The sequence below is a fragment of the Medicago truncatula genome, chromosome 6 (genome assembly GCF_003473485.1).
Source record: "Medicago truncatula cultivar Jemalong A17 chromosome 6, MtrunA17r5.0-ANR, whole genome shotgun sequence".
Taxonomy (NCBI): Eukaryota; Viridiplantae; Streptophyta; class Magnoliopsida; order Fabales; family Fabaceae; genus Medicago; species Medicago truncatula.
The window spans coordinates 37,956,252-37,983,937 of record NC_053047.1 but is presented as its reverse complement, the minus strand read 5'-3'; the positions used below and the strand labels follow the sequence as shown (position 1 = coordinate 37,983,937).

The following is a 27,686-nucleotide window of genomic DNA, read 5'->3' as shown; positions in this document are numbered from 1 at the left end:
TAAAATAAAATAAAAAAACTGAAATAATAATAATTGTAGTACGAGAATATGAAGGATCAATAATTTATATATATATATATATATATATATATATATATATATATATAAATATAAATAATAATAAATGTGGAAAAAAGTAATATACTAATATACGGGCCGGCCTGATAGGCTTGATAGGTTTTTTTATAAGCCTAAGCCCGACCTATTTAATTTAATAGGCTTTTTAAAAAGCTCAAATTTGACCCATTTATTAAACGAGCTAGGCTGACCATAGGCCCCTAACGGGTGGTCTGGCCTATTCTCACCTCTAATTTGCACATGTTAACGCAACTAAATGTAGTAAGTTTTTATTGAAAAAATACAATTATTTATCAAAAAGTTATACATTTAATACAAAATATACAAGTTACAATGCAAAATTACCATTTAAAACTTCTTAACATGTGTAAATTTGCACATGATAGAAAAACTATTTGAATATTTTAATATTTGAATTTACTTTTATTTATTTGTTATATGTGTTATTTGATTGAAAGTTGAGGGTAATTTAATAAAGAAAAAAAGTCAACCCAAAATATATCAAAAGTAATGTGTAAACAATTACAAAACAATTCTAATGGTCTAAATTGACTTATATTATGGTTTGTCACCAAAAGAAAGCGATAAAGCTCAAAGTGGTTTTAGCATAGGATTTTATAAGCATCAAGGATGGCTTAAAAAAGACTCTAGTTAACAATAAAATATCTCAATTTGTGTATGTAGAACTAATACGCAAGTAGAGAATGAATGCAAGCTCAAGAAATGAACACATGGATGGAATCACTCCATTAGAAAGAAAGAGTAGGCAATGGAAAGGAGAAATTGGAATTTATATATATTTGGCTCAAAGATCTCACTCGTCATGATTTAGTGAAGGTTATGCTCGCTAACATATGAGATGCTTCCTTCTTTATTTCAGATAATTCCTCCTTTGAACCGTTGAGCAATGCATTTCACTTTATCTACAAGAAGTGGAACTTAGACTTTGGGATTCCGATCAATCAGAAAGAGGATCTCCAAGGATCTCCATCTCCAAGGATCTCCTTGGAGATCCACAGGTGCCACTGCACCCCCCAACTTCTCTATAAATTAGCAGGGGCGGATCTCCTTGGATCTCCTTGTTGTAGTGGTCAGACAACCCCCCAATTATCTTGAGTTCAACTCCTTCCACACCCTCTTTTTTATATTTCAATTGTATTTTTAATGTTTTATATTAAAAAAGGATATCATGGTTTGAGTTGAACCAAGGTCATCCATGTAACCCTCAAGCAAGCAAACCACCAAAACAACTCATAATTCTGATGATGGTTTTAAACTGATTAATATATATTCTACGAATATTTGGCACCCCCAAAAAAATAACTCAAGATCCGCCACTGGCTAAATTGAAAGATTTATTGTATTGATAATAAACAAGAAAAAAGACAACGTGTTAGAACAATGGGACTCACAACAATAATCATAACATACTTGACTGTAACGACCGACTAATAAACGACTTGACTCAATAAAAGAAAAATACTTCAAACTAAAACTTAAAATAAAACCAAAAGGGTTAAAGCAATCTCCTTCTGAAACCAATGTAGTCCATCGTGTGGAAGTGGTTGTAAGTTTGTATGATGATGTTGAGTTTCTATGAAGTTTAGGGAATCGGTAGGTTTAGGTGTTATGGGAAGAAATAGTGGTAATTTTTTTATTTGTTGATGAGTTGGAGGTATTTTTTTTTCTTGTTTAAGTTGTAGATTGATGAATATGGTAGAATGAGTGTTAAGATTGAAATATGAGCCGCAAAAGGTTAGAGTGGAAATTTGGTTTAGGGTGTGTTTTCATAATGGTGAAAAGAAAGGTTATGGATGAAGGTGGTAATGGAGGTTTAAGGTGTATAGTTTTTGGTTATTGAGAAGATCAAGGAGATTATGGCAGAATTTTGAGAGAATCAAGGTTTATCTAAATTATTATTAATTTTAAAAAAACTAGCGCATGTGTTGTCTCCCATGAAGTGCTTATTTTACATCTTTAACTTGACACCTCACCACCTTTTAGGGTGTCATGTAAGAAAGGAAGAATACATGATCTTTGTTTCTCTTGTATGGTGGAATTCCATGAACATGACATAAAGAAGTAGATGATGTCATGCTCCCACCACTAGACTTTTGGGATGTGTTATTCCACATTGGAGAAGAATAATTTTTGACTCCTTATTGCAAATGAATGTTTTCTTTCACCTCTATTGATTAAGTCTCCACCATCAGGTACAAATTGACACGCATCACTTGTGGCTTTTCTTTCACGTGACGACTCTTGTTCTACATGTGTTTTTCTTGCAGCATGATCTTAATCTCAACCATCTTCTTTTCACATTCACCTCCTTTCTCAACAACATTACTTTGAACTTCAATTTTTTCAAATGATAGATTTTTTTTTGTTGTTGAAGGAAACATGCTTATAACATTTCATTGATCCCCTCAAAAAAAAAAAAACATTTCATTGATAATTAAGGATTCAATACATTCAGGCATATCATAATAAATAACGGAACTAGCTAAGAACGTGGCTTCTCTTGCAAGAGCATGAGCAACCGTGTTGGCATGTCGTAGGACAAACTCCACCCTAGAGTTAGAAAAGAAAGAACTAAAAAGTAAACGACAAGATGAGATAATAGAGCCAAATTCGGATGTGTCCTTCCTAGATTGATGTCAGCTTCGAATCTGTTTCAAAATCCACGCCATCCATCTGCATATCACTCAGCCATTGTAGAGCCGAGTGCATACCTAAAGCTTCACCCACATCAACTGAAACCATACAAGGATATGTGACTGTCTTGGCCAAAACAAAGTACCGTTTGAGTCACAAACACAAATGTCAATACATGTGCGATTGAATTGAGAGGAAAATGGCGCGTCAATGTTGCATTTGTATCTCCTCGGATTAGGGTGCTGCCACGTATGAGTGGCAGGTTGTGCCGAAGTGGAAGCCCACAACGCAAGGGTCAGTGAAGGCTGATGCTGCGCTGTTGATGCAAGAACCACATGAGTATTAGCCAGTTTTCAATCAACGACCATATTTCTAGCACACTCCACTACTGTTGCACTAGTTTCTATGACATTATCCCAAACTCTGAGGTTTTGGTGTTTCCAAATGCTCCAAAACACTGTTGCCATACGCTGAGCTAATTCCACAGACAGTTGCTCTAGTAGTGAGAAAATAGGATCCGTAACCGAAACAGTAGAAGTAAGAGCATGTTGTACAGAGCCCCACAAGCCGGTTATGTTCCACACTTGTACAACAAAAGGACAATAAAAAAATGTATGTTTAAGATCCTCATGATTTGAATCACAACTAGCACAATCAGTCGGGCATACAACTCCTTTATCTAACAAACGGACTCATGTTAGGAGGCAGCCTCACACATGCGCCATAGTAAATTCTTAACTTTTGGTGGGGGTCTAGAAATAAAATGATAGAAATACACATTTCAATATTTGTTACAGATTTATCAAATTTTATTTCTAGGTATAAAAGATTTTATTAAATTTTATTTCTGGATATAAAAGATTCCTAAGAATGAAAAATATTCCCATAAAAAATGGTTTGAATAAAAGTTCTCACGTACACATTAATCTTTCTATTATAATAATTTCTAGGAATAAATAAATATTAATTAAATATCTTTTTTTTAATGCCCAGGAATAAAGCTCCCTTCTTTATATTCTTAGAAATAACACTGTTAAGAATAAATTTAGTAAACTTAAAACAAACACAGTCAAAATAAATCTAATCCCACCGAAAAGAAAACTAAATCTAACTAAAAGATAATGAAAAAAAAATAAAACTAAACCTAATAACATAAAGATATTTACAAGAAAATACTAGATAAAGTAAAGAAATAAAACTAAACTAAATAATTTTTTTGGGGTTTTTAGAAGTATGTTTGAATTGCCTTATTTGTGACATCTTTCAAAATCAACTTATAATATGTTCTTAAAGACTTAAATTGTTTTTAGGGCTCTCCAAAATGCATTAAAAATAGTCAGGAGTGGGCCTGCACCCTATTACAAATGAGAGAATCTAAAAAAGTAGACCAAAATGTTACTAAAAAAAGAAAAGGGGAAGAAGCAAAGATGGCAATCCCTGTATGATAATGTAGCAACGTTAACACTTTTAAGGGAGAAATTTGTTATCCGTTGTGTCATAACTCTATGAATTAGGCTCTTTAATTGCATAGAAGAATAAGATATCTAATTGACACAGACAAAAATTAACATATTTCAGTTTTTTTATCATCATCTATCTAAGAGTGATTTACGATAAGTGGTGTGGCTGATATTCTGTGCCGGTAAAATGTATTTTCACTAGAAGAAAATATTTGGCACTAACCCGACACGTCAACAAGTGAAACAACATTAAGCCATTAACTGATGGTGTTTGACAGAATGACGGATTTGTGTAACGTTTGACAGAGTCAAATACAAATTTAAAATATATGTAATCTTAGGGACTTATTTGCGAGCGTCCTACAAAATTACCGGTGAATTTGATGGTTTACTCACGAAATTTCTCTTAATAGCAGTTTGAAAAATACAAGTACTTTTCCAATAATATAAGTAAGCATAAAATCAGACATTTTTACTAATAATCTGGTAACGAGGGTGTAACTAACGTCAGTTTCATTGATTTTAAATAGTAGCTAATGCAGGTTATGTCTCGGAGAAGGGGTTAGACTCTCACTTGGCGAACCCGTGTTCGAATTGTGGATGAGAGAAGTATCCACATTTAATATCCGACAATGTCTCGAATAGAATGACCTCTAGTGGAGGTTGCTTATGGGAAACCGAAAAAAATAGTTTAGTATTGTACCATATTACATGGATCATAATTAACTAAACCAATGAAATCTGAAACTTAGACCAAAGAAGATGAACAAATACTCTCATTAATCAATAACTAAATATGCTGAAAAACAATACAAACCTCTGCAGGATATATAAAATGGAATAAGAAAATCATGGTAGTAAATTGAGCTATCTTTGGCCAGTCTCTATCAAGACCTTCTCCGCATACCTCAAGAGCTGAACATTGACGTATTGATAGGTGCTGTAGGTTGCTCAAGTTCGTCAAATCTTCTGGGAGTGACTTTATACCATGACATTCTGATATGACCAATGACCAGAAATGTAAGATTACCGATCCACCTCGAAAGAGATTTTAAGTCAGGATAACTATGTATTTCAAGAGTTTGTAGTGAGGTCACATGCTTCAAACTTTCAGGAAGAAATGAAAGTTTTTGGCAGCTCAAGATATACAAACTGCTTAGTTTGGAAAGATTGCTTAATTCAGCTGGCAAATGATCCAAAACCGGGATATACATTATGACCAAGTGCTCAACGGAAGTGAAATGTTGCAGTCCGGTTGGTAAATATGTTATGTTATTGCAATTTTCACGGATAAGGACCTGAGTGCGCGTAAACCTTGTATACCTTCTGACAAAGCAACAAGGTTAGGACATTCACTTATCTCCAACCATTCTAATGAGGATAGTTCATGCGAATCTTCTGGTAGGTTGACAAGCCGTTTGCACCAACGGATTATTAGTGATTTAAGTGCAGTCAAGTATCCTAAAGTTGAGGGAATGGAGAGAAGATTTGGACAGGAGCTAATGGTTAGAGAAGTGAGAGAAGCATTATTTTGAAATATGCTTTCTATAGGAACCTCCTGAGCACTCACCATTGAACTCTCTACCAATGTTTATCACACTATGCATTCCTTGTAAGTGAATGGTTTACGGAAATCGAAATTTTTCGAGTGTGGGGAGATATTCACTCCTTCTGCAATTGATCAACACCATTTTGGTCAAATTAGGGAGTTGACTTGCACCGATCCATTTTGGAAAGCAAATCCCGGATATCCTTCGATGCACAAACTTTTCAAACTTTGGGGTGGTTCAATACACTCAAGAACTACTTTGCTACTCAGCTCGCAAAACTCGTCGTAATGTTTCAATGACAAACTTAATGAATGGAGCAGTGGCTTTCCTCTTAAGTTTGCTAGCTTTGCCTCGGTTGCATGTTTTACATGCTCCATTTGCTTAATGTGCAAGTCTTCCTTCAGCTGCAGTCTCTGCAATTGTGCAAGGCTTTTACTTGTGTGAGTTCCTGCAATAAACATTAGTAGTGTTTGGAGCTTTAGCATCCTTCCAATGTGTTCTGGCATGTGAGTTAATCTACTTCAACCCTCGATAAACAAATGCTTTAAATTGAATAATTTACTCAACCCTGTGGGAAGTTCAACAAGTTCACAGCAGTCAGATAGATCTAAAACTTGAAGTTTCAATAGGGGTGCATGAGAGATCTAGATACCTTAAAGAGATCAAAGAAGAAACCGATTCTTGCAGCCTTTTAACGCCACTGCCACTCAAATTCAGCACACGCAAAAAGGTGATATTTTGGAAAAATTAAATGAAGACTTCTCAATTTTTTAGCCTCGTACAAGTTCTCAGGAATCACATGTGCCCCAAAGTCAGAAACCACAGACGTGTGACGAATTTTCGAAAGATATCTCGGTAAACTACTAGATTCTAGTATCACAGATTCATTCCCAGATACCAATTGCAAAAGATCACGAACGAGATTGTGCAATCTGCATTCTGTTACATCACCATCACTACTCCTTTTGACAACCTCAGAAAAAAAATCCACATCAACTCTTTGAAATATTCTTCTCCGATGTCTTCAAGTGGTTTTCCTCCTTCAGCTGATTGAATCAAACCTTGTGCAATCCACATAAAGATTAAATTCTTCTTCTTAATAACATAATTCTTAGGAAATATTGAACAGTACGCAAGACATCCTTTCAGATGAGACGGAAAATGAGTATAGCTTAACCTTAAGGCTGCCAATATTCCATTCCACAGTTCACTTTCTTGAACATACAATCTCTTTTCAAGTGCACACTTCTTCACAATCTCCTTCCCAATTGGCACAAACTTTTCATCACATACTTCCCCATGAATAAAAACCTCTTTGTTGAATAAAAGACCCAGTTTGTCTCCTCCTATCAAATTCAACACTCAACTGTTTCAAATGAAAACTTGACATGTCACGAACTAGATCATCAAGATTCTGCCTAATGCATTTTAACTTGGGGAAGAGTTAAAGATGAGAAGCATATGATCTAAAGGAAAAACAATATCAACAAACTAATAGTGAAATCAACGACTTGAGCCAGATACTTGCAATGCATATGATTTAGGGAGAATTTGTCAAGCAAGTCATCTGCGTCATAAGCAACGTTTCTAAGCTCTATGAGCCATGATTTGAGAGCTGTAGGTCCCATGATTTCTAATTATAGTCAATCGTTTCTAATTTTTTCAATACTCATTAGTGATTACAGCTCTCAAATCATGGCTCATAGAGCTTAAAAATTAACCTACTCATTATAGTCAACCATGTTCAAATTAGTGGTTAGTGAAGTTCCATTAGTGATTAAAGAGTTTTGACATCATATATATCTTTTGACCAACTACTGAATGCAATTAACCACATATTTAAACCATGTTAACCATTTAAACAATTGTCGCAAAAATTGTATGTTTTTTTGGGGTTATATTTACGAAGTTTCTACATTCATTTAACGGTGACTAATCTTCATCACAGGTTCTCCTCTCCCAACTATATTTTCTCCATATAAAAGAGTAAGAGATTAAATCTCTAGCCACTTGCTTAAGGGGACTCAAATCTCTTACTACTTCTTGAACTAATCCATTGTCAAAATTGGACAAAATAAATTCAGATTAGTTCTCAGTTCTCACTTTTGAATTAATTAATGTAATCAAAATGTGACAAAATAATTAATACAAGATACAAAAAAAAAAATGTCTTTATGTAATGATCACTCACATCACAACTCACAGTTCTCAACCGAACCAACATGATATTTGTCCTCATTGCATAATTCAAAGAACAAATGTGTCCTAATCATCTTGCCTTCTGAGTTCTGAGCTGTATCCCCATCAATTCCATCCATATCTCAAAGGAATCCATTAATAAAAAAATAATCATTTTTTTTCCTAATAATTCTTTTACACTTTCTTTCACCATATGCATGAATATTCAATCATATGTGCAAGAATTCTTGAGGGAAACAAGAGCACCAAGTTTCTTAGGATCCAAGGTGATGGAGCATTGAATCCTTTTATAGTATTTGTGCTTCACCAAATTTCCAAGTACATTAGCTCTTGATCTCATAACAAAGTTAAGGTTCAATGGCACTGGAAGTGTAGGCATACCTGTGGTGCTGCTAAGGCTAGCACCACTTCCATACAAAGGGACCTTGCTACCCATCACTGCCACACTCACCAATCTATGACTCCTCCTAGATTGATGAAACTCCTTCATCTGCAATAATCAATGTGTTAGAAAAATACAAAAAAGAGAAACATTCATGCTCTTTGAAGTTAAGTTCTTAATTAACTAACCAACTATACATGCATGTTTGAATTTGCTTTGTGAGAGGTAAAAGTGATTTCAAATACATAAAATCAAGTTTGACATGTTTAAGTGGATGTTTTGATTCACTTTTGGGGGAGCTAAAAGTGATTCTGAAGATAAAAAATTGATTTTTGTATGTTTGATATATTTGGATTAGAATTGATTTGACTCTAGAATTGATTCTAACTTGAAGATGGAGCTTGTAGCTTTTGTCTCCAAACATGATTTATACACTCACATTTATTGTTTAACTCAATTTCACGTGATATAATCCAAACAAAAATCATTTTTTTTCTTAAACTAACTTTTAAATAAAACCAATCCAAGCAAATCAATTTTCACCACAGAAGAAACAAACACACTAAGCCTGTGTTTGATGTGGTGGTGAGATACATTTTCTCACGTACCAATTTAAACACACTGAAAATAAGAAGATCCAATTCGTAGGAGCCGCCAAACATGTGGTTACAATTTGGAAAGCATTCAACCGTGAATGCAAACAAGCATTAGGCGATCTCAAGTAGAATTGTATTTATCTCCGGAATGATTTCTAACTTGAAGTTGAGTTTTGTAGTTTTTGCTATCAAAAGTGATTTTTAACTTAACATTAATGTTCAACTCAATTTTACTTAATGTATAAAAATATAAATGACTTTGCATTTAACTCGCTTTTAACCGAAGTCCAATAATCAAAAATCAATTATCTTAACTACAAAACCAAACAAACAAGTTAGTGAATCTTACATTTCCTGAAGCAATGACTATATCCGAATAGGACAGTTCCAAGGGAGTAGCTGAAACATGGACTCCAAAGAAAGTGCCAGTGTTGCGGTATGTGAATTTCAAAGTAGAGTTCATGGTGATCATATCAGTGGCCACCCCAGTCGAATCCGAACCGGCTTGAACGGTAACATGATCAAACTTTATGCTCTGCAAAATGCAAAATTGATCAAGATTCAAGACATAGTGTAGAGTTCATTCTTGAAAAGCAAAATTGAACATGTCCCGGTTAAGATTTCATCCTAAAAAAAATGCAAAATGGATAAAAAACCACCGTATTTTTTCATTCTAAAATGCAAAATTGATCAAAAACCAGTTCAGATTTCAACCTAAAAATGAAAAATTGGAGCACCATCCAAATCAGATTTCAACCCTAAAATTCCAAGTTCTTCATGAGAAAACAAAATTGATCTTAAATCAGTTCAGATTTCAACACTAAAAATGCAAAGTTGATCATGACCCAGTTCAGATTTCATCTTAAAAATGCAGTATTTATCTTAACCCAGTTCAGATTTCAACCCTAAAATGCAAAATTGAACATAACCCAGTTCAAATTTCAACCTAAAAGTGAAAAATTGGAGCACAAACCCATTCAGATTTCAAGCTTTCAACCCAAAAAATGCAAAATTGATCATGACCCAGTCAAGATTTCATCTTAAAAATGCAATATTGATCTTAACCCAGTTCAAATTTCATCTTAAAAATGCAAAATTGATCTTAACCCAGTTCAAATTTCATCTTAAAAATGAAAAATTGAACATGACCCAGTTTACATTTCAACTTAAAAATGAAAAAATTATCATGACCCAGTTCAAACATAATCCTAAAAATGCCAAATTGATCATGACCCAGTTAAAATTTCATCTTAAAGATGCAAAGTTGATCTTAACCCAGTTCATATTTCAACCCTTAAATTCAAAATTGAACATGACCCAGTTTACATTTCAACCTAAAAATGAAAAATTTATCATGACCCAGTTCAAATTTCATCCTAAAAAAGCAAACTTTATCACAACCCAATTCAAATCAAATCCTAAAATCACAAAATCAATAAACACCCAATTCAAATCAAATTCTAAAACTGAAAAATCAATCAAAACACAAACCTTGATCACAATCTTTGGCTTCATAGGTCTACTAGCACCCCAAAGAATAAGCGAAAACAAAGAGAACAAAACAAAGAACCCAACAACAAAAGCCAAAAAATAACACCTCCTAGAATATCCACCATTCCTCTCTTTCTCAAGAAACCCTTCTTCTTCAATAACATCAATATGCTTCCATGGATTAACACTATGTTGATGTTGTTGGTCCTTCTTAGAAGCAGAAAAATGAGTGGAAGAAGAAGAATGATGAGGTGAAGCAACAGGTGTTGAATGGAAGGATGTAGTGACGGTTTTTTCACCGTCGTGTGATGGACTTTGAACGTAGTATAGTGGACGACGTGGTGGTGATCTTGTTGGTGATGTTGATGTTGCTACACTTGTTGTTGTAACTTCTGAATCTGTTTTTGTATGCATTTTTTCTTATGTTTCTATGATGAATAATGATTGTGTAAAAGTGTTGCCTATGTTTTTTCTTCTATTTCTATGAACTAGATTTATGAACTAATGATATTACGAAGGTATGAGAAATTTTAAGGGATTTTATGATTTGTGGTTTGGGTTAGTTTTGGTTATTTTTTTGTTTTTGAAGAGAAAGATGAGAATTATTTGGAAAGTGGAAGAATCTGTACAACTGGAGATTTGAGTTTGATTGTGACCTTTTTGTGAAAGACAGCAAGCATTAGCATCTAAGCAGGCAGTGACTAATGTTTTGTGAAGTTAATGTAAGATTTTACACTAACATATAAAGTATGTGCAAGTTGTTACTTTTAAAATCCTAAATTGACATGTAAAATCTTAATTATCTATTTTAAAATATTCATTAAAGGGTTAAATTAAATATGTTTATAGTTATTATAAATATACAAATTTTTCATTTAAATCCCTTTAAAAAAAAATTAGACTTTTAATCCTTATAAAATTTACAATCACAACTTGTCATCCTTATTTTAAATCAACTCATGTATTTTTTTTAATGAAATTATGTATAAAATATTATGAAAATCTCCAAAAAAAAAATTATTACTTTTTAACAAAATATGAATTTTTAACCACCAAAACATAAAAATTCAAGTTTTGTTAAATGTTGAGATAACTAGAGTTAGTTAAGGTAGTTAGAGAGAACTATAGTTAGTTACAAGTAGTTAGGGTAATTGAGGTCTATAATATGATCAACCATGAACTCATTCATCAATCTTTTTCATTACAATTCATAATGAATTCTAAGGGTTTTCTCTATGTTTCTTCCTCTCAATCATGCTTCTCCGATCAAGTTTTTTTTTTTTTTTTTTGTAGTGGCCGAAGTTTGAACCCCAAACCTTGCATATTTTATGCATTGTCCCAACCAACTGAGCTAAGTTCACGAGAACTTCTTCTGGGAAGCTAATCTACATCTATTCGATCCTATTATTTATGATAATATTAAATTCATGTTTTGTTAAACAATTCTAATTTTTTTGGGAGATTCTTATAATATTATAAACTTTTATGCAAAATTTTATTCAAAAATATAAATGCTTCATATGAGTTTACTTAAAAGGAGAGACCAAAAGTAAAGATGAAAAACTTTAAAGGGACTAAAAATCGAAAAAAAAATTAGAGGGTTTAAAACAAAGGTTTGTACATTTATAAGGACCAAAAACATATTTCACCATACAATAAAGGGTTAATTAAGTAATTAGTCCCTATAAATATTCAGAATTTTGTTTTTAGTCCCTACAAAATAAAATCATACTTTTTAGTCCCTATAAAAAATTTCATCAACATTTTTAGTCCCTATAAAATTTTTCCACCAGCATTTTTAGTCCCTGTAAAAATTTCCATCAAGATTTTTGGTCCCTAAAATGCTTAAGGAAAATGTCACAGGGACTAAAAAGTGTGATTTTATTTTGTAGGAACTAAAAACAAAACTGTGAATATTTATAGGGACTAAAAACTTAATAAACCCTAAAATAAATGAATAAATCATATATTAGTTTTTTTGGTTAATAAGGTTTCACTCCTCTCATTTGGGCGAAATTTGATCTAGCCCCTTGTGTTTTTTTTTTAGATTTTTTAATTTACAAAAAAGAATCTAAAGAAAATAGATTATAGGATGAAACCATATTAAACCAAAAAAGTATTATTTAAAGATATTTTAACTTATTTAAGAATATTATTCCACTTAGGTTGACTTAGTGGTATTGGCTCAGGATTCGAAAATGTGCTCCTTTTCGAGGTCGCTGGTTCGATTCTCTCCAGTATTAATTTAATTGAGCTAACTCTGGTATACTCGTTAACATACTTTATTTAAAAAATAAAAAGTTGTGTTTTAGTCCAAAATAAAAATAAAAATTGGACATATATTCCCTTCAAAAAACACCTTACCAATCAGGTGGGTTCTCGGTTCTCCTTAGCATTCTTTTGCTTACTAGTAACTAACTCAACTTGTTTCTCTCGCTCACTCCTCTAACTTCATTCACAGTACTCTATCCATTCATTCACGGTGTCGCTATCTTTATAAGCCGAGGAATGGAACTCCGAGGAATTCAAAGAGACATTATTAATTTAAGCATCCTCATTAATTCTTTTTACCACCTCTGTCAACTCAATTATGCATTTTCCGTATTGGCCAAGATTCTCAAGATAGGTTATCAGCCTGATACCGTAACTTTGACTACACTTTTGAAAGGTCTTTGTATTAATAACGAAGTTAAGAAAGCATTGCATTTTCATGACGATGTTATAGCTAAGGGGTTTCGTCTTGATAATGTTAGTTATGGAACGTTGATCAACGGGTTATGTAAGTCCGGAGAAACAAAAGCTGCCCTAAGTTGCTTGGAAAGATTGAAGGGTTGGTGGTGGTTAAGCCAGATCAGTTTATGTACTCCATGATTATTAATCGTCTTTGTAAAGATAAACTTGTAGTTGATGCGTATGATTTATATTGTGAGATGGTTGTCAAGAGAATTTTTCCTGATGTTGTCACGTATAATACTCTAATATATGGTTTTTGTATTGTGGGTCAATTGGAAGATGCTATTCGTTTGTTTAATGAAATGAGATTGAAAAACATTGTCCCAAATGTTTGTAGTTTTAATATATTGATCGATGGTTTATGTAAGGAAGGTGATGTGAAAGGAGGTAAAAGTGTTTTGGCTGTTATGATAAAACAAAGTGTGAAACCTGATGTTGTTACTTGTAGTTCTTTAATAGATGGGTATTTCTTGGTTAAAAAAGCGAACAAGGCTAGATATATATTCAACGCTATGGCTCAAAACGGAGTGACTATTGATCTTCGTAGCTACAATATAATGATTAATGGATTAAGTAAGGCTAAAATGGTGGATGAAGCTGTGATTCTCTTTAAAGAAATGCAATTCAAAAGTATGACTCCTGATACTATAACATACAGTACCCTTATTGACGGACTTGGCAAATTGGGAAGAATCTCTTATGTTTGGGATCTTATAGATGAGATGCGTGCTACAGGTCGGTCAGCTAATGTGATCACATACAGTTCTTTATTAAATGTTTTGTGCAAAAGTGGTCATTTTGACACGGCAATTAGAATATTTACAAAGATCAAAGACAAAGGATTTGAGCCAAATATGGTTACATACAATATACTTGTTGATGGACTGTGCAAAAATGGAAGACTTAAGGATGCACAAGAGATTTTTCATGATCTTCTGATTAAGGGCTATCGTTTAGATGTTAGACTGTACACTGTGATGATTAATGGGCTTTGTAGAGAGGCTCTTTTTGATGAAGCATATGGTTGCACTCCTAATGCAGTAACTTATGAAATTATCATTCGCGCTTTGTTCAAAAATGACAAGAATAAATTGCAGTGAAACTTCTTGATGAAATGATTTCTAGAGGTCTACTATAAGAGTAAACTAGGTGTGATGATTTCTAGTTATAACTTGTTATTTTGAATTTTAAAACGACCGTCCAATCTTTTATTTGTTTTGACTGTCTCTTGTAAAGGAAATTGGACTACGCAGCAGGTTAACTTCCGCTTTAGTTTTTGGTAAAAACCAGGTGTTACAAGGTTCATATAGATGCTGTAACTTGTAACAACAATGATGAATGATCTGTTTTTATTTATTTTTTCTTGTCTTGACAACTGTAGCTGGAGTCGGTCTATAATTTATACTCAGTAAGGCAAACAGTTACTATTATAGTCGTATATAAATCCTAGTAGTCATATAGAATAGTGGTAATTCTCTATTGATATTAAGCTAACCCTCACCAATTCTCACATTAGAATATTAGCAGATAGGAACATTAATTCATTCTCAATCTGTTGAGCCATTTATTCTTTAATTTGATCCTTTCTTTTATGAATGCGGTTCTTTTTTTACAATTTGGATACTCAACTCTTGATATCAACATCTAGTGGGGGCGTTACAAGTTTCTTGATATTCTTAAACCAGACTAAGTTGGTTTGAGGTTTTTTTTCCCCCTAAGTTAGCTGTGATGATCATCAGGCCATCTTCGTGATTTTCCCTCACTGAATATTTTTCTATTATGATGTTTTGAGGTCTGTTCGGATATATGATAAGGAGTTTGTTAGGATAAAAAGGAGTTTGTAACAATATAGAATAAGGAGGTGTTTGTTAGGATTAAAGGTAAGAAGTAAGTAACATTATAGTATAAGGAGGAGTTACTTAATTGATTAGTTATTGAGTTGCGTGTATAAATAGGAGAATGGAAGTATAGGGAGGAATTGAGATTTGTTAATATTCTGTGAATAGATCAGTGGTTCTGTTGTCGATAGGGAAACCCTTGGAAGAGAGTTCTCTTTCCTATTTTCTTAACAGAAATGTTCTTTTTATTCAATTCAATATCTTCGTTCCTAACAAGGTCACACAACAATATTGTTCACACTTCACACATTCTTGATTCTGGTTCTTGCCAATTACAAAGTTTGCTGAATTGTTATTTTCATTACTATAGCTTCAATGTAATAGTCCTCCTCATCCATCTTGTATATAAATTTAATGTAATGCTGATCCATTAATCAATGGTTCTTTCTTCAATATAATTGTTCTCCTTCCTCTGTATTATCTCCCGTCGATATTATGGAAGAAACCAACCACTACGACAACAAAGTCATTCATTCTCGGCAAGCACAGATTCGGACCAGATCTGTATGTCGCAGTTGGGAAAGTTTTTCCTTTCATATGGCTCTATCAAAAATGTACAATGCGGTTGAACTTTCTGCTCTTGGAATTGGTAGTTGTTTTTGCTCAACATTTTTATGAATTTCAGGTATATTTTTCACTCGATTGCTCACTGTTCCGGCCTTACTAATTCTATTGTAGTATTTGTATTACATTCAAACACTGTTAGAGATTTGTGGATAGGTGTGAATGTCACTATTTCTCCAGTTTTTGCTATTTTTCCCATTTCGTTCTTTCCGGCACTGTCAAGTGTCAACTGATATTTCTTCCTTTTGATTTCTTATTCTTTTGTTTCCACCATCTCTGTGGAATAAGAACCAAGTGTATTTTTTGACTGAGTTACTGTGTTTTCAAATTCATGTGAGAAATGTTTTACCGTATCCTTGGTTGGGTTGTCACTATTAATGCCGTTGGTTTGGTCACATATTTCTTTGCCTCTCGCACATTATATGTTTTCACTCTCATTGACAACGTTGATTCACACTACAGCAGACGCGCAGCCTGTGCGTCAGCTATCAATTTAAGAAAAGTGAATATTATGAAAAATCCAATACTTACTTATAGGTAGAAAAACCAACATATTTATAAGAATATATAGTTTTTAAAGTTGAAAGGGTTGTGGAGGAAGTAAAAGTACTAGCTTGTAGTTGGCTTAAATAAAGACAACATGATTTGATTATTCTTTGCTTTTGTGGTTCACTAATCCATTGGGGTGTCTCAATTTGAGGGAATAGTTTGGCAGAAAAAGTTGTATGACTATTGATGTCATTCAACATCCAGCGAATATATGGTGCTCTAGGCGTGCAGAGACTGTTCTTGATAGGATCTAATATGTACACATAGGCCCACTTAGAGGGAGAGTTAGTTACATGAGAGAGAGAAGGTAGAGTTGGTTATATATAGGAATGAGAATAGAGAGTGAGGGTTATCTTTGATCATTTTGTTCGGTTAGAAACCTTAGGTTTAGGCAGAGAGAGAAATGTCTCTTCTCTGAGGAGCTTTTGCTCTGGGGTTACAGGGGTTTTCTTCTACAATACATCTATTTTCAATTCAATAATACAGTTTATTTCTTTGTGTGAAATCGGGTCTCTATCAGTTCTCAGTATATTTTGCTGCAGGTGTTTGTTCCTTTTGTCTCTATTGCAGATGCTGATACATCTGTTGATGCATGCTGTTGGTGTATTGCGTCCTTTGTTGCTATAATGGCATTTAGTCTCCACAAGCTACTCATGCCTTTCATATTTTTGTCTTGATGAATGCCAAGACAAACTTTTTACCCAAAAGAATCTAAATGATAAATTCAAAGGTCTGTCATTGCTTATAAGTATACTTTTATTACTTACATTACTTCATTAGGTTCCTATGTTGACATAGAAACAAATTTGCATTACAAAGCATTTTGATATTCTCTGTGAGTTGTGAGGAATATTCAAGTTTTCAAAGAGTATTTGTGAGAACAAAATTTGATCTCAATTATTAAGACGATACTAACTGGTGTTTGATATATTGGCAAACGTGAAGATAGCTAGAATCATCTTTGTTAAAATACAGTGTAATGCTATATTTGAGATTTTAGATGGACACCCATAACATTTGCATAAGTTATTATGCTAAAGTTTCACATGCATCAAGATGTTCCTTATAGAAAAATCTGTCAATGTCTGCTGCTATATTTTAAAGCAAAAAACCATATTACAAGTCTGCTGCTTTTCTATTTCCAAGGACAGTCTGCTACAGCCTACAGCCACTTTGATTCACTGATCTTTGCCCTGTACTATGTGTTTCAACACCATTCTGTCTTGTTTACTACGTCTTTCATCTATTTCCAATCAAAAAGATTGAATGAATTTAGGGCAATAGAACTGGTATCACCTACCACCTTAGATTTGATATTAAAGTTCAATGTGCCACTGGCATAAGCTAAATTACTACAACACAATGAAGATAGAAGGACATGATAAGAAGGAATACAACAATCCGATAAAAGGTCATGGTTTTATTGTGTGAAGCTCACTTACCGGTTCCTTTTTTTTTATTTTAAAAAACTCAATATCTGACCTAAGGACCGACTAATCCGAAAGGTCAAATCCCACATCGACTTGTGGGGACCCTTTTAAAGTTAGAGCAAAACTCTATATGGACTATCCCACCGAACTGCTGTGGAAAATCACATTAATGTGAAAGCTTGGTTTTGTTGCTTCTGCAAATTCACAGTAGATATAACATATAATGCAAGAAAATGTTTATCCAAACATATGCTTAATGGTTTATCAGTGTATTTATATTTGGTTTGTGAGAGAGATTAAAAGAAATATCATTACTAGTCATGGTTACATTCATATTATAAAAAGTTTACCCATAATATTATCCTCAACGGATCTCACAATGATATCTGAAAAAGGTACATATAACTTGTACAGAGCCCTTGATCAGGAATTATACGTTACATGTGACTAATAATTGCAAAACAGAGTGAATTATCAAGATAGATTTCTAAAATTGAACAACACAACTTCTATTTAGTAATTAGTTTTCATAACATTAGATTTTTCTCATACTTTACAATCCGAACCAATGAGACTTATATGCTGCAATCTACTTGGTTTCTTTGCAAGGAGAAACAAAGATGATTCGACCTCAACGTCACCATCTAGCTCTTTCAATGAAGCCTTCACTTTAAAAGTTCCTTTAAATCAAGATCAGCAGGGGCAATAGGGACTTTGCCTTTGTCAATTTACTCGAACTTCTTCAGCTATTCCGTCACACCGATAAGATTATATAGGTTTCTTTGCAAGGAGAATCAAATATGATGCTGCCTCAATGTCACCATGGAGCTCTTTCAATGAAGCCTTCACTTTTAGAAGTTCTTCTAAATCAAGATCAGCAGGGGAGATAGGTAATTTACCTTTGTCAACTTCATCCACCTTCTTCAGCTCTTCCGTCAAACTCATAAGTTATTTGTTGAGCATGTTGATGTTTTGATTTCGAGAAGGCTTAACATTTTGTTTTGATGATTCACATTGTTCTTCATGAAGCTACTCCTCAGTCACAGCCTCAAAAGGCATAGATAAGTTGAATTATTTACAATTCCTGCAATATCATAGAATCATATAGTTATATTCTATAAAACCCTAGCCATCAATTTCTAATCATACAGTAAAAGAATAAACAATAGATATAATTTTGTTCATTTCTTGAAAACTAAGGACCTGCTTACTTTGTAAAAATGTCTTTTGTTTTAATTATGTTCATTTTAACTTGGTAATAAGAAGAAGAGAGACTTTTGAAGTGATTTATTGTGATTGATGCAAGGTAATTTGTTATCTAAAGATGATGCATTTTCGGAAATAATGAAAACAGTTACATTGACATTTTCGTTGTTTCTGGAAATGCTAGGAAATTGATCACTTCAAGAGTCTTTTTTTCTATTATTTGGTAACATTTTTTTGGTAAGATTTGGTAACATGAAACTACATATTTAATCACAAGGTAAGTAAAAGTTATACCAATCTAGTAGCAGCATCGCTGTCTTTTCATGTCTGTATGGCATCACCACTGCGACTGGAGATATTCGTATCATGAAGTTTCATCTCTCTAAAGACAGATCTGCAATGAAATAATGCAAATTTCATCAATGAAAGATACAAAAAACATTAGATAAATTATGGTAGCAATAAAGGTAACAAACATATAGAATCACCTTCTGCAGCATATAAGGAGGTTGATTTCGACCTCCAGATGTAGTAGCTCTAGCTCCATGACAATCAAACAAATCCCGTCCAAGGACATGCGATTCAATTCGATTAAAATTCGATATATTTGGTACTTCGTTGATTTGATTGGAATTCGATATTTCACAAAGAATAATTTGATATATAAGGTATCCATCATCGCTCGTTGGTTATAACTTTATCATTGACGTTTAATCTTGACACTATGATAGGTAAATAACGATTTAGATCATCAGATCTTACAATTCTAAGATTTCTTATGGAGACTACAATTCAGATCTCATGTTAAAATGATCATGCATGGCTAAAAAACTTACTTGTAAAACAATGGGGTCTCGTAATATATCATTAGAATACGCTTTTTTCCAAGAAACGTTCAAAATCTGGTCTTCAAAACCTAAAAGTGGTGGATCGTAACTCTTATCAATGATAAGCGAGGTTAATGATTGTGAAATATTTAGATCTAAAAAACCTAATATATGAAGCACAACCAAGGTTTCGATCTCGGGTAAAGGGGAGAACAACGATTGGATTAGATCTGAGTTTTCACGACGTTATTCTAAAAGAGCTTTGATGGCTCGATGATTTAACTCTAAGAAGGTTTTATGAAACTATGGTTGGGGTGAGCAGCCACGACTACGGGGGCTCCTTAAAAAGAGTTCAATGTGGGTCCTCTCCATTTTTAGTAAAAATACTACATTATTTTCCTTTTTTACAAAGTTGATTATTTTAATGAAAAACGTGAAGGTCCAATCTTAAAACAATTTTGTTGTGCATATTAAAATCACCACCAACTATGAATCACATTTGAGTGTTAATGGTCTAGAATATATTGAAGCAAAGTAACCAATAAAAAAAATGTCCCTTAATAAATTCTTTAACATCAACTTACCTATGAGTAAATATTTAAATATATTAACTTAAAAGTAAAAAGTTAAAGCCAAGTAATTGTTTCTTATTTTTTTAAAAATTGATTCCTCATGATATAAACCAAAAAAAAAAAAAAAAAAACTGGTCAAGCCGACCATTGTAAAATTAAGTTGGGGAAAGTTAAGATGAAGTGAAAATATAGGATATAGACACAGAGATAAATATGAGATAGAAGAGATTAGAGAGATGAGAGAGAAAGAGAGAGAGAGAGAGAGAGAGTAGAAGAGAGACGAGAACACGGATGAATTCAGGGAGAGGTGGGTGTGGGCCTTGGTCCATGGCTCTCTTTTTGGATAAAAGCAAATTTGCGGAAAACATCAAAAAAATTTTAGACATTTCAACTAAGTCAACACTTCTAAGAACTCTCATCCTCACTCACTCACTCATAAATAATATATCTTAATGGAAAAAAAGGAAAAATATATATATATATATATGAGGGGATCAAACCAGAACCCTCAGAAAATCAAAACAAGGAAAAAAAAAAGGAAAGGGAAATGAAGAAGAAAAAGCTAGGGGAGCCGATAATTAGGTAGACCAAAACGGTCCCTATAATGACATTTAGTCACTTTTGCATTTGTTAATTTAATTCAAACTTTTCAAGTAAAATATGCTATCTGCTATATAATCCCTACAAAAGTTGCTCCACAAGCTTTTGAGTGAGTGAGATGTTAGGCAAGGTCCCTTCTGCTGGGTCATTTACATAAAAATCTACTACTGATGCATGAGAGAAGGAAATAAGAGAAAAAACGAATAAGATAGCAAGAATCATCTTCATTTTGTTAAAATACAATGTAATGCTATATTTGAGATTTTAGATGGACAACCATAACATTTGCATCAGTTATTATGCTAAAGTTTCACATGCATCAGATGTTCCTTGTAGAAAAATCTGTCAATGTCTGCTGCTACATTTTAAAGCAAAAGACCATTTCAAGTCAGAGCTCTGTATGGATTAGCCCACAAAACTAGCGTGGAAAATCACATTAATGTGAAAGCTTGGTTTTGTTGCTTCTGCAAATTCACAGTAGATATAACATATAATGCAAGAAAATGTTTATCCAAACATATGCTTAATGGTTTATTAGTGTATTTATATTTGGCTTGTGAGAAAATGTTTATCCAAACATATGCAAGAAAATGTAAATATTTATATTTACATTAATATTATAAAAAGCTCACCCTTAACTTGTACATCGCTCTGGATCAGGAATTATACGTTACATGTGACTAATAATTGCAAAACAAAGTGAATTATTCATGATCAATTTCTAAAATTGAACAACACAAAATCTCTAATTAGTAATTACTTTTCATAACATTGGATTTTTCTCATACTTTACAATCCGAACCAATGACGCTTATATGCTGCGACCCTCTCGATTATATAGGTTTCTTTGCAAGGCGAAACAAAGATGATGCGACCTCAATGTCACCATCTAGCTCTTTCAATAAAGCCTTCACTTTAGAAGTTCCTCTAAATCAAGATCAGCAGGGGAAATATCCTCGACCTTCTTCAGCTATTCGGTCACAAGCATAAGATTATATAGGTTTCTTTGCAAGGAGAAGCAAATATGATGCTGCCTCAATGAAGTTTACAATCCGAACGTGAATTTTTCTCATGCCTTACAATCCGAACCAATGAGACTTGTATGCTGCAATCTACTTGACCCTCTTGATTATATAGGTTTCTTCGAAAGGAAAAGCAAATATGTTGCTGCTTCTATGTCACTCTGGAGTACTTTCAATGAAGCCTTCACTTTTAGAAGTTCTTCTAAATCAAGATCAGCAAGGGAAATAGAGACTTTACCTTTGTCAACTTCCTCCACCTTCTTGAGCATGTTGATGTTTTGATTTTGAGAAGGCTTTACATTTTGTCTTGATGATTCACGTTGTCCTTCATGAAGGTACTCCTCAGTCACAGCCTGAAAAAGCATAGATAAGTTGAATTATTTACAATTCCTGCAATATCATAGAATCATATAGTTATATTCTATAAAACCCTAGCCATCCATTTCTAATCATACAGTAAAAGAATAAACAATAGATATAATTTTGTTCATTTCTTGAAAACTAAGGACATGCTTACTTTGTGAAAATGGTTTTGTTTTAATTCAGGTTATGTTCATTTTAACTTGCTAATAAGAAGAAGAGATACTTTTGAAGTGATTTATTGTGATCGATGCAAGGTAATTTGTTATCTAAAGACGTTGCATTTTCGGAAATAATGAAAACAATTATGTGTTGACATTTTTGTTGTTTCTGGAAATGCTTGAAAATTGTTCACCTCAAGAGTCTTATTTTCTATTATTTGATAGCATGAAATTACATATATAATCACAAGGTAAATATAACTTACATCATTCTAGTAGCAGCATCGTTGTCTTTTCATGTCTGTATGGCGTCACCACTGCGACTGAAGATATCCGTATCATGCAGTTTCATCTCTCTAAAGACAGATCTGCAATAAATTAATGCAAATTTCATCTTTAAACTTATCAATGAAAGATACAAAAACATTGGATAAATTATGGTAGCAATAAAGGTAACAAACATATAGAATCACCTTCTGCAACATATAAGGAGGTTGATTTCGACCTCCAGATGTAGTAGCTCTAGCCCCATGACAATCAAACAAATCCCGTCCAAGGACATGCGATTCAATTCGATTGAAATTTGGTACTTCGTTGATTTGATTGGAATTCGATATTTCACGAAGAATAATTTGATATATAAGGTATCCATCATCGCTCGCTGGTTATAACTTTATCATTGAAGTTTAATCTTGACACTGTAATTTTTTTTCCATATATTATTTCTATGATAGGTAAATAACAATTTAGATCATCAGATCTTACAATTCTAAGATTTCTTATGGAGACTACAATTCAGATCTCATGTTAAAATGATCATGCAAGGCTAAAATAAACTTACTTGTAAAACAATGGGCTAAAAGTCAATAGAATACACTTTTTACCAAGAAGCGTTTAAAATCTAGTCTTCAAAACCTAAAAGTGGTGGATCTTAACTCTTATCGACGATACGCGATGTTAATGATTGTGAAATATTTAGATCTAAAAAACCTAATATATGAAGCACAACCAAGGTTTTGATCTCGAACAAAAGCGAGAAGAACGATTGGACTAGATCTGAGGTTTGCACGAGGTTTTTCTAAAAGAGCTTCGGTGGCTCGATGATTTAACTCTAAGGAGATTTTATGAAACTATGGTTGGGGTGAGCAACCACAACTACGAGGGCTCCTTAAAAAGAATTCAATGTGGGTCCTCTTCATTTTTAGTAAAAATACTAAATTATTTTCCTTTTTTACAAAGTTGATTATTTTAATGAAAAACGTGAAGGTCCAATTTTAAAACTATTTTGTTTTGCATATTAAAATCACCACCTACTATGAATCACATTTGAGTGTTAATGGTCTAGAATATCTTGAAGCAAAGTAACCAATAAAAAAAAAGTTCCTTAATAAATTCTTTAACATCAACTTACCTATGAGTAAATTTTTAAATATATTAACTTAAAAGTTAAAGCCAAGTAATTGTTTCGATTCAAAATTATTTTATAAAAGAATTGATTCCTCATTATATAAACCAGACATAAAAAAAAAAAAAAAAACCGACCATTGTAAAATTAAGTGAGAGAGAGGTGAGAACACGGATGAATTCACGGAGAGGTGGGTGTGGGCCCCTGGTCCATGGCTCTCTTTTTGGATAAAAGCAAAACTGCGGAAAACATCAAGAAAATTTTAGACATCCCAACTAGGTCGACACTTCTAATAACTCTCATCATCTGTCATTCACTCAAATAATATAAATTAAGAGTTAATAGTGTTTTACCCCTGTAATTTATGTCATTTCCGGATTTACCCCCTGTAAAATATTTTTTTTTCCAGAATACCGCCCTAATAGGCCATACAAAAACGAATTTTAATTTTTTTTTTTTACAAAAATTTTGGTTTTTGTATGGCCTACTAGAGAGTATTCTGGAAAAAAGAACTTTTATAGGGGGTAAATAAAAAAAATATTTTACAGGGGCTAAACCTGGAAATGACCTATATTACAGGGGGGTAAATCATCATTAACCCATAAATTAATGAAAAAAGGGAAATATATATATAATGGGAATCAAACCAAAACCCTCAAAAAATCAAAACAAGGGAAAAAAAAGGAAAGGGAAACGAAGAAGAAAAGGCTAGGGGAACCGATAATTAGGTAGACAAAAACAGTCCCTAAAAAAAGAATCCCTAAGGCGTGGGAATAGAGTCCCGCCAAACTGTTGCTTGAACATAACTATTAATGGTGTTCGGTCGGGTCGTTTGTTCTTTTTATTGCGTTAATACGAATTTACAAGCAACAATTTTTATGAAATTTTGATTTTAGTTAAAATTATATGTAAGAATAATTTGTGCTTTCATATTATAACAAAATATATTTATTTATTTTTTCAATAACACTAATAATATAGTAAATATAATATATATTTTATGTTTTTGAATTACACCAATAATATAACATTCTTATAGATAATATGTTTAAGAATTAAGAGTATAATTGAAAGTGAAAAGTCACCCCAAAGTCATGTATTCCTTTTACACGTAAAATGTTTACAAATATTTCTTTCAACAAAGACGTAGGTTCAGGGCAAGGTAGATATGTGCTCTTCCACTATAGTCCTTTCGCCGAATTTAGAATATCGAACAAAACTTGCACAAACCCTGCCAAAGTGAGGTTTCAGTGTCAAAGGCAAAGCGAGTTATTGATAGATGTATCGAGTGTGAGTTACCTTATCATGCCTGATTCTATTGTGATCAAATTAAATTTTTATTGAATTATTTTAGTTGAATGTAAAATAAATTATGTTTGAATCCATTTATATAAAGTTAATTTTTATTTGAACCCCTGAATTTCTTGATTTTCACCATAGACGAAAAGATTTTGCAATTAAACGTCAAAGAGCTCTCCTTTATGCTGACATGGCGTAACTTTTTTCAAAGAGTGTATATTATTTATGATGATTACCAACCAAATAGAAGACATTTGAGTGACCCATCATATCATAATCATAATTATATTTATTAGGAATTCATGGTTCTAATTTCCATTTGCTTATTAACGAGTGAAAGTTCAAAAAAGGAACCGGCGGTGGTTTGAAAAATAGAACTAAAGATTTGCACTTTCTTCATAATTATATATTTTTTTGTCAGGTAGTCTAGTGGCTGGAATTCACCTTATAAGGTGAATAAGTGGGGTGTCCGGGGTTCAAACTTCAACCTCTGCATATAATAATGCATTGTCCTACCAACTGAGTTATGCTCACGGGACGCACTTTCTTCATAATAATTATAAGACGCATGTTAGTTGACCAACCATTTTTATGACAACTTATGGTACAACTAAATAATAAAAAGAAATGTAGGTATTGGCACGAAAACCAAAACAATATAGAAGGAGGGAGAGAGATAGTTATCACAAAATTTGTAACAAAACGTTTGTTCTAATATCATTTCTCTCATTTTCACCACTATGCCAGTTTATAATTGGTTGTACATATGTCATATCTTTTTTTTTTTCATCACAAAATCATGTATTGCATTAGAAATGACAATTTTTTTTATTTTTTTTTTTTTTATCATTTTTGAGAAGGATTGTCGACGAAGATGGTTTCTCTTGTAAAATGTTACATGACTTGACACTTTTCAATGTATTTCTCTTAAGGTTTTAGGTTTTAGTCTATATAGTTCCTCACTCTGGCTTTAAATGGGGTTCTTGAAAGTGGAACGTAAAATTCGACCCTTCATATTAGTTATTTTTATGCCGGATACCGAGTATTCTAATAATTATTAAATAATAAAAAAGTAAAATATGTCTTTCTTGTTATACCCTGTTTTTGGACCTAAAAATACTGGGCCCAATTTCATTTCAAACTTTGTCAATTATCAAATTTCAACTGCACAGTTCAAATTGTCTCTGCTACGCAGTGTTTTCAATCCTATTTTTACCTCTGTTTTTCTTGCATAAAACCTTTCAAAATGTCTTTACTTGTCTTGTAAGTCATTCGAAAGTGTCTCTGAATCATTACATTGCTTTTTCTACAGTTTATTTCAAAATTTGCAAAAAGTCATACAGAAGGGTATTTTGGTCATTTCCTGCAGTGGGACCCATTTTCATCCTTGTGACTGTCTCTGAGTCTTTTCAGATTATTTTTAAACATGTCATCAGTAAACTTTGTTAAAATTCATTTCAAATTTGCGTCTGAGTCAGCGTCAAGTCAATTTGAATCTGTTTAGGTCATTTTTAGCCCTAGGGGCATTTTGGTCATTTCACACGAAATTTTGGCATGGGGAGGTTACTTTGAAGTACCTCATTTAGGCCATTGGTTCGTTTTAGTCCGTTTTGTCAATTTTATTTGTGTTTCGCTTTACGTTTGGTCAAATTACCAATTTTATTTTAATTTTTAGTGTTTTTATTATTTTTGCATTTTTGTCCTCAAAGAGTTCCAAAATTGCAGTTCAGTCCACCTTTTTTTAATTTTCATTTCAGTCTTTTTTGTCAAATTGCAGTTTAGTCCTTGAAGTTTTATTTTTTGCAGAAAAGTCCAAAGTTCATTTTTCAGGTCCAGGCCGTGCCATTTCCATACAAATCCAGGTGTCACATTTTCATTGGCTCAAGTGTACACATGTCAACTATATAAGCATTGAGTCAGAATCAAAGCCATTGATCACACGCCACTTCACCAAAACAGATTCAATTTTTCTCTTTCTTGTCAGTTAGATCAAACCAAGAAAATCACAGAGAAATCACCAAGAACACAAGAACCCTAAGATCTCCAGAACCAAATTCATACACAAATTCATTGATTTTCACATCAATCCTCAGAGATTCGTGTGAATCTTCATCACCGGATTGAAGATTTCCCCTACAATTCAAAGTGCGAGCTCACATTGAAGCAAGCTCAAGCACTGATCATAGGGATTTTTCACGCAGATTCAAAAAACGTTGAAGCAAGCTCAAGCACGTAATCACAGAGAAGCAGAGAAAGAATCAGAGAAGATGAAGATGAACCGGTAAACCGATTTATTTTCGGTCCAAAAGCAAGCAAAATCATCAAAACCGTCAAGAACATTCAAGTTTTTCCCAAAGGTTTTCCTCCATTAAAGGTTTCAACCAAAACCTTAGGTAAAACTCATACTCTTTTTCAAAAGCAATATCACCGTTAAACCTAAAAATCACGCAAGCAAAACAGATCCAAAGGTTCCAGAATTCAAAGAAAACCATAACCGTAAACATCAAAATCTAGATCCGTAAGGATCAACGTTTTGAAAGCGAAAACAGGCGTCAAAAAGTAATCAAACGACGAAACGATGTAGATCTTTAAAGATCTAAATGATCTCATTCAAAAAAATCAAAAATCATTTCAAAACCGTAAAAGCTT

At 33.0% G+C, this 27,686-nt stretch overlaps 2 protein-coding genes and 2 long non-coding RNA genes across 6 annotated transcripts; 1 reads left to right on the top strand and 3 right to left on the bottom strand.

Annotated features, from left to right (window-relative positions):
• Nucleotides 1-7,808: 7,808 nt before the first annotated feature.
• On the bottom strand, nt 7,809-11,112 carry LOC11418273 (uncharacterized). 3 transcript variants are annotated; one of them, XR_005642107.1, is made up of 4 exons: nt 10,412-10,825; nt 9,270-9,455; nt 8,095-8,432; nt 7,809-8,058 (listed from the first exon to the last, which is right to left on the bottom strand). XR_005642107.1 is itself a non-coding variant. In XM_003620313.4 (3 exons), exons 1-3 carry the CDS (start codon nt 10,823-10,825, stop codon nt 8,148-8,150), a joined length of 885 nt encoding a protein of 294 aa, XP_003620361.1. In that variant the 5' UTR covers nt 10,826-11,112; the 3' UTR covers nt 7,809-8,147. The 3 variants fall into 3 exon arrangements, 1 of the variants encoding a protein (XP_003620361.1); XR_005642108.1 differs by having other exon boundaries at nt 7,809-8,061; nt 8,096-8,432; XM_003620313.4 differs by having other exon boundaries at nt 7,809-8,432; nt 10,412-11,112.
• A 1,807-nt stretch (nt 11,113-12,919) lies between these two features.
• Nucleotides 12,920-14,244, top strand: LOC11417312 (pentatricopeptide repeat-containing protein At1g62680, mitochondrial). The gene is made up of 2 exons (XM_024786585.1): nt 12,920-13,190; nt 13,304-14,244. The coding sequence occupies exons 1-2, from the start codon at nt 12,920-12,922 to the stop codon at nt 14,242-14,244; spliced, it is 1,212 nt and encodes a 403-aa protein (XP_024642353.1).
• A 3,666-nt stretch (nt 14,245-17,910) lies between these two features.
• Nucleotides 17,911-19,929, bottom strand: LOC120575906 (uncharacterized). Its single transcript, XR_005642152.1, has 3 exons — nt 19,280-19,929; nt 19,086-19,185; nt 17,911-18,669 (listed from the first exon to the last, which is right to left on the bottom strand). It is a non-coding gene; the product is annotated as an uncharacterized lncRNA (long non-coding RNA).
• A 1,494-nt stretch (nt 19,930-21,423) lies between these two features.
• On the bottom strand, nt 21,424-23,477 carry LOC120575917 (uncharacterized). The gene is made up of 3 exons (XR_005642163.1): nt 22,807-23,477; nt 22,600-22,701; nt 21,424-22,165 (listed from the first exon to the last, which is right to left on the bottom strand). It is a non-coding gene; the product is annotated as an uncharacterized lncRNA (long non-coding RNA).
• Between the last annotated feature and the right edge of the window lie 4,209 nt (nt 23,478-27,686).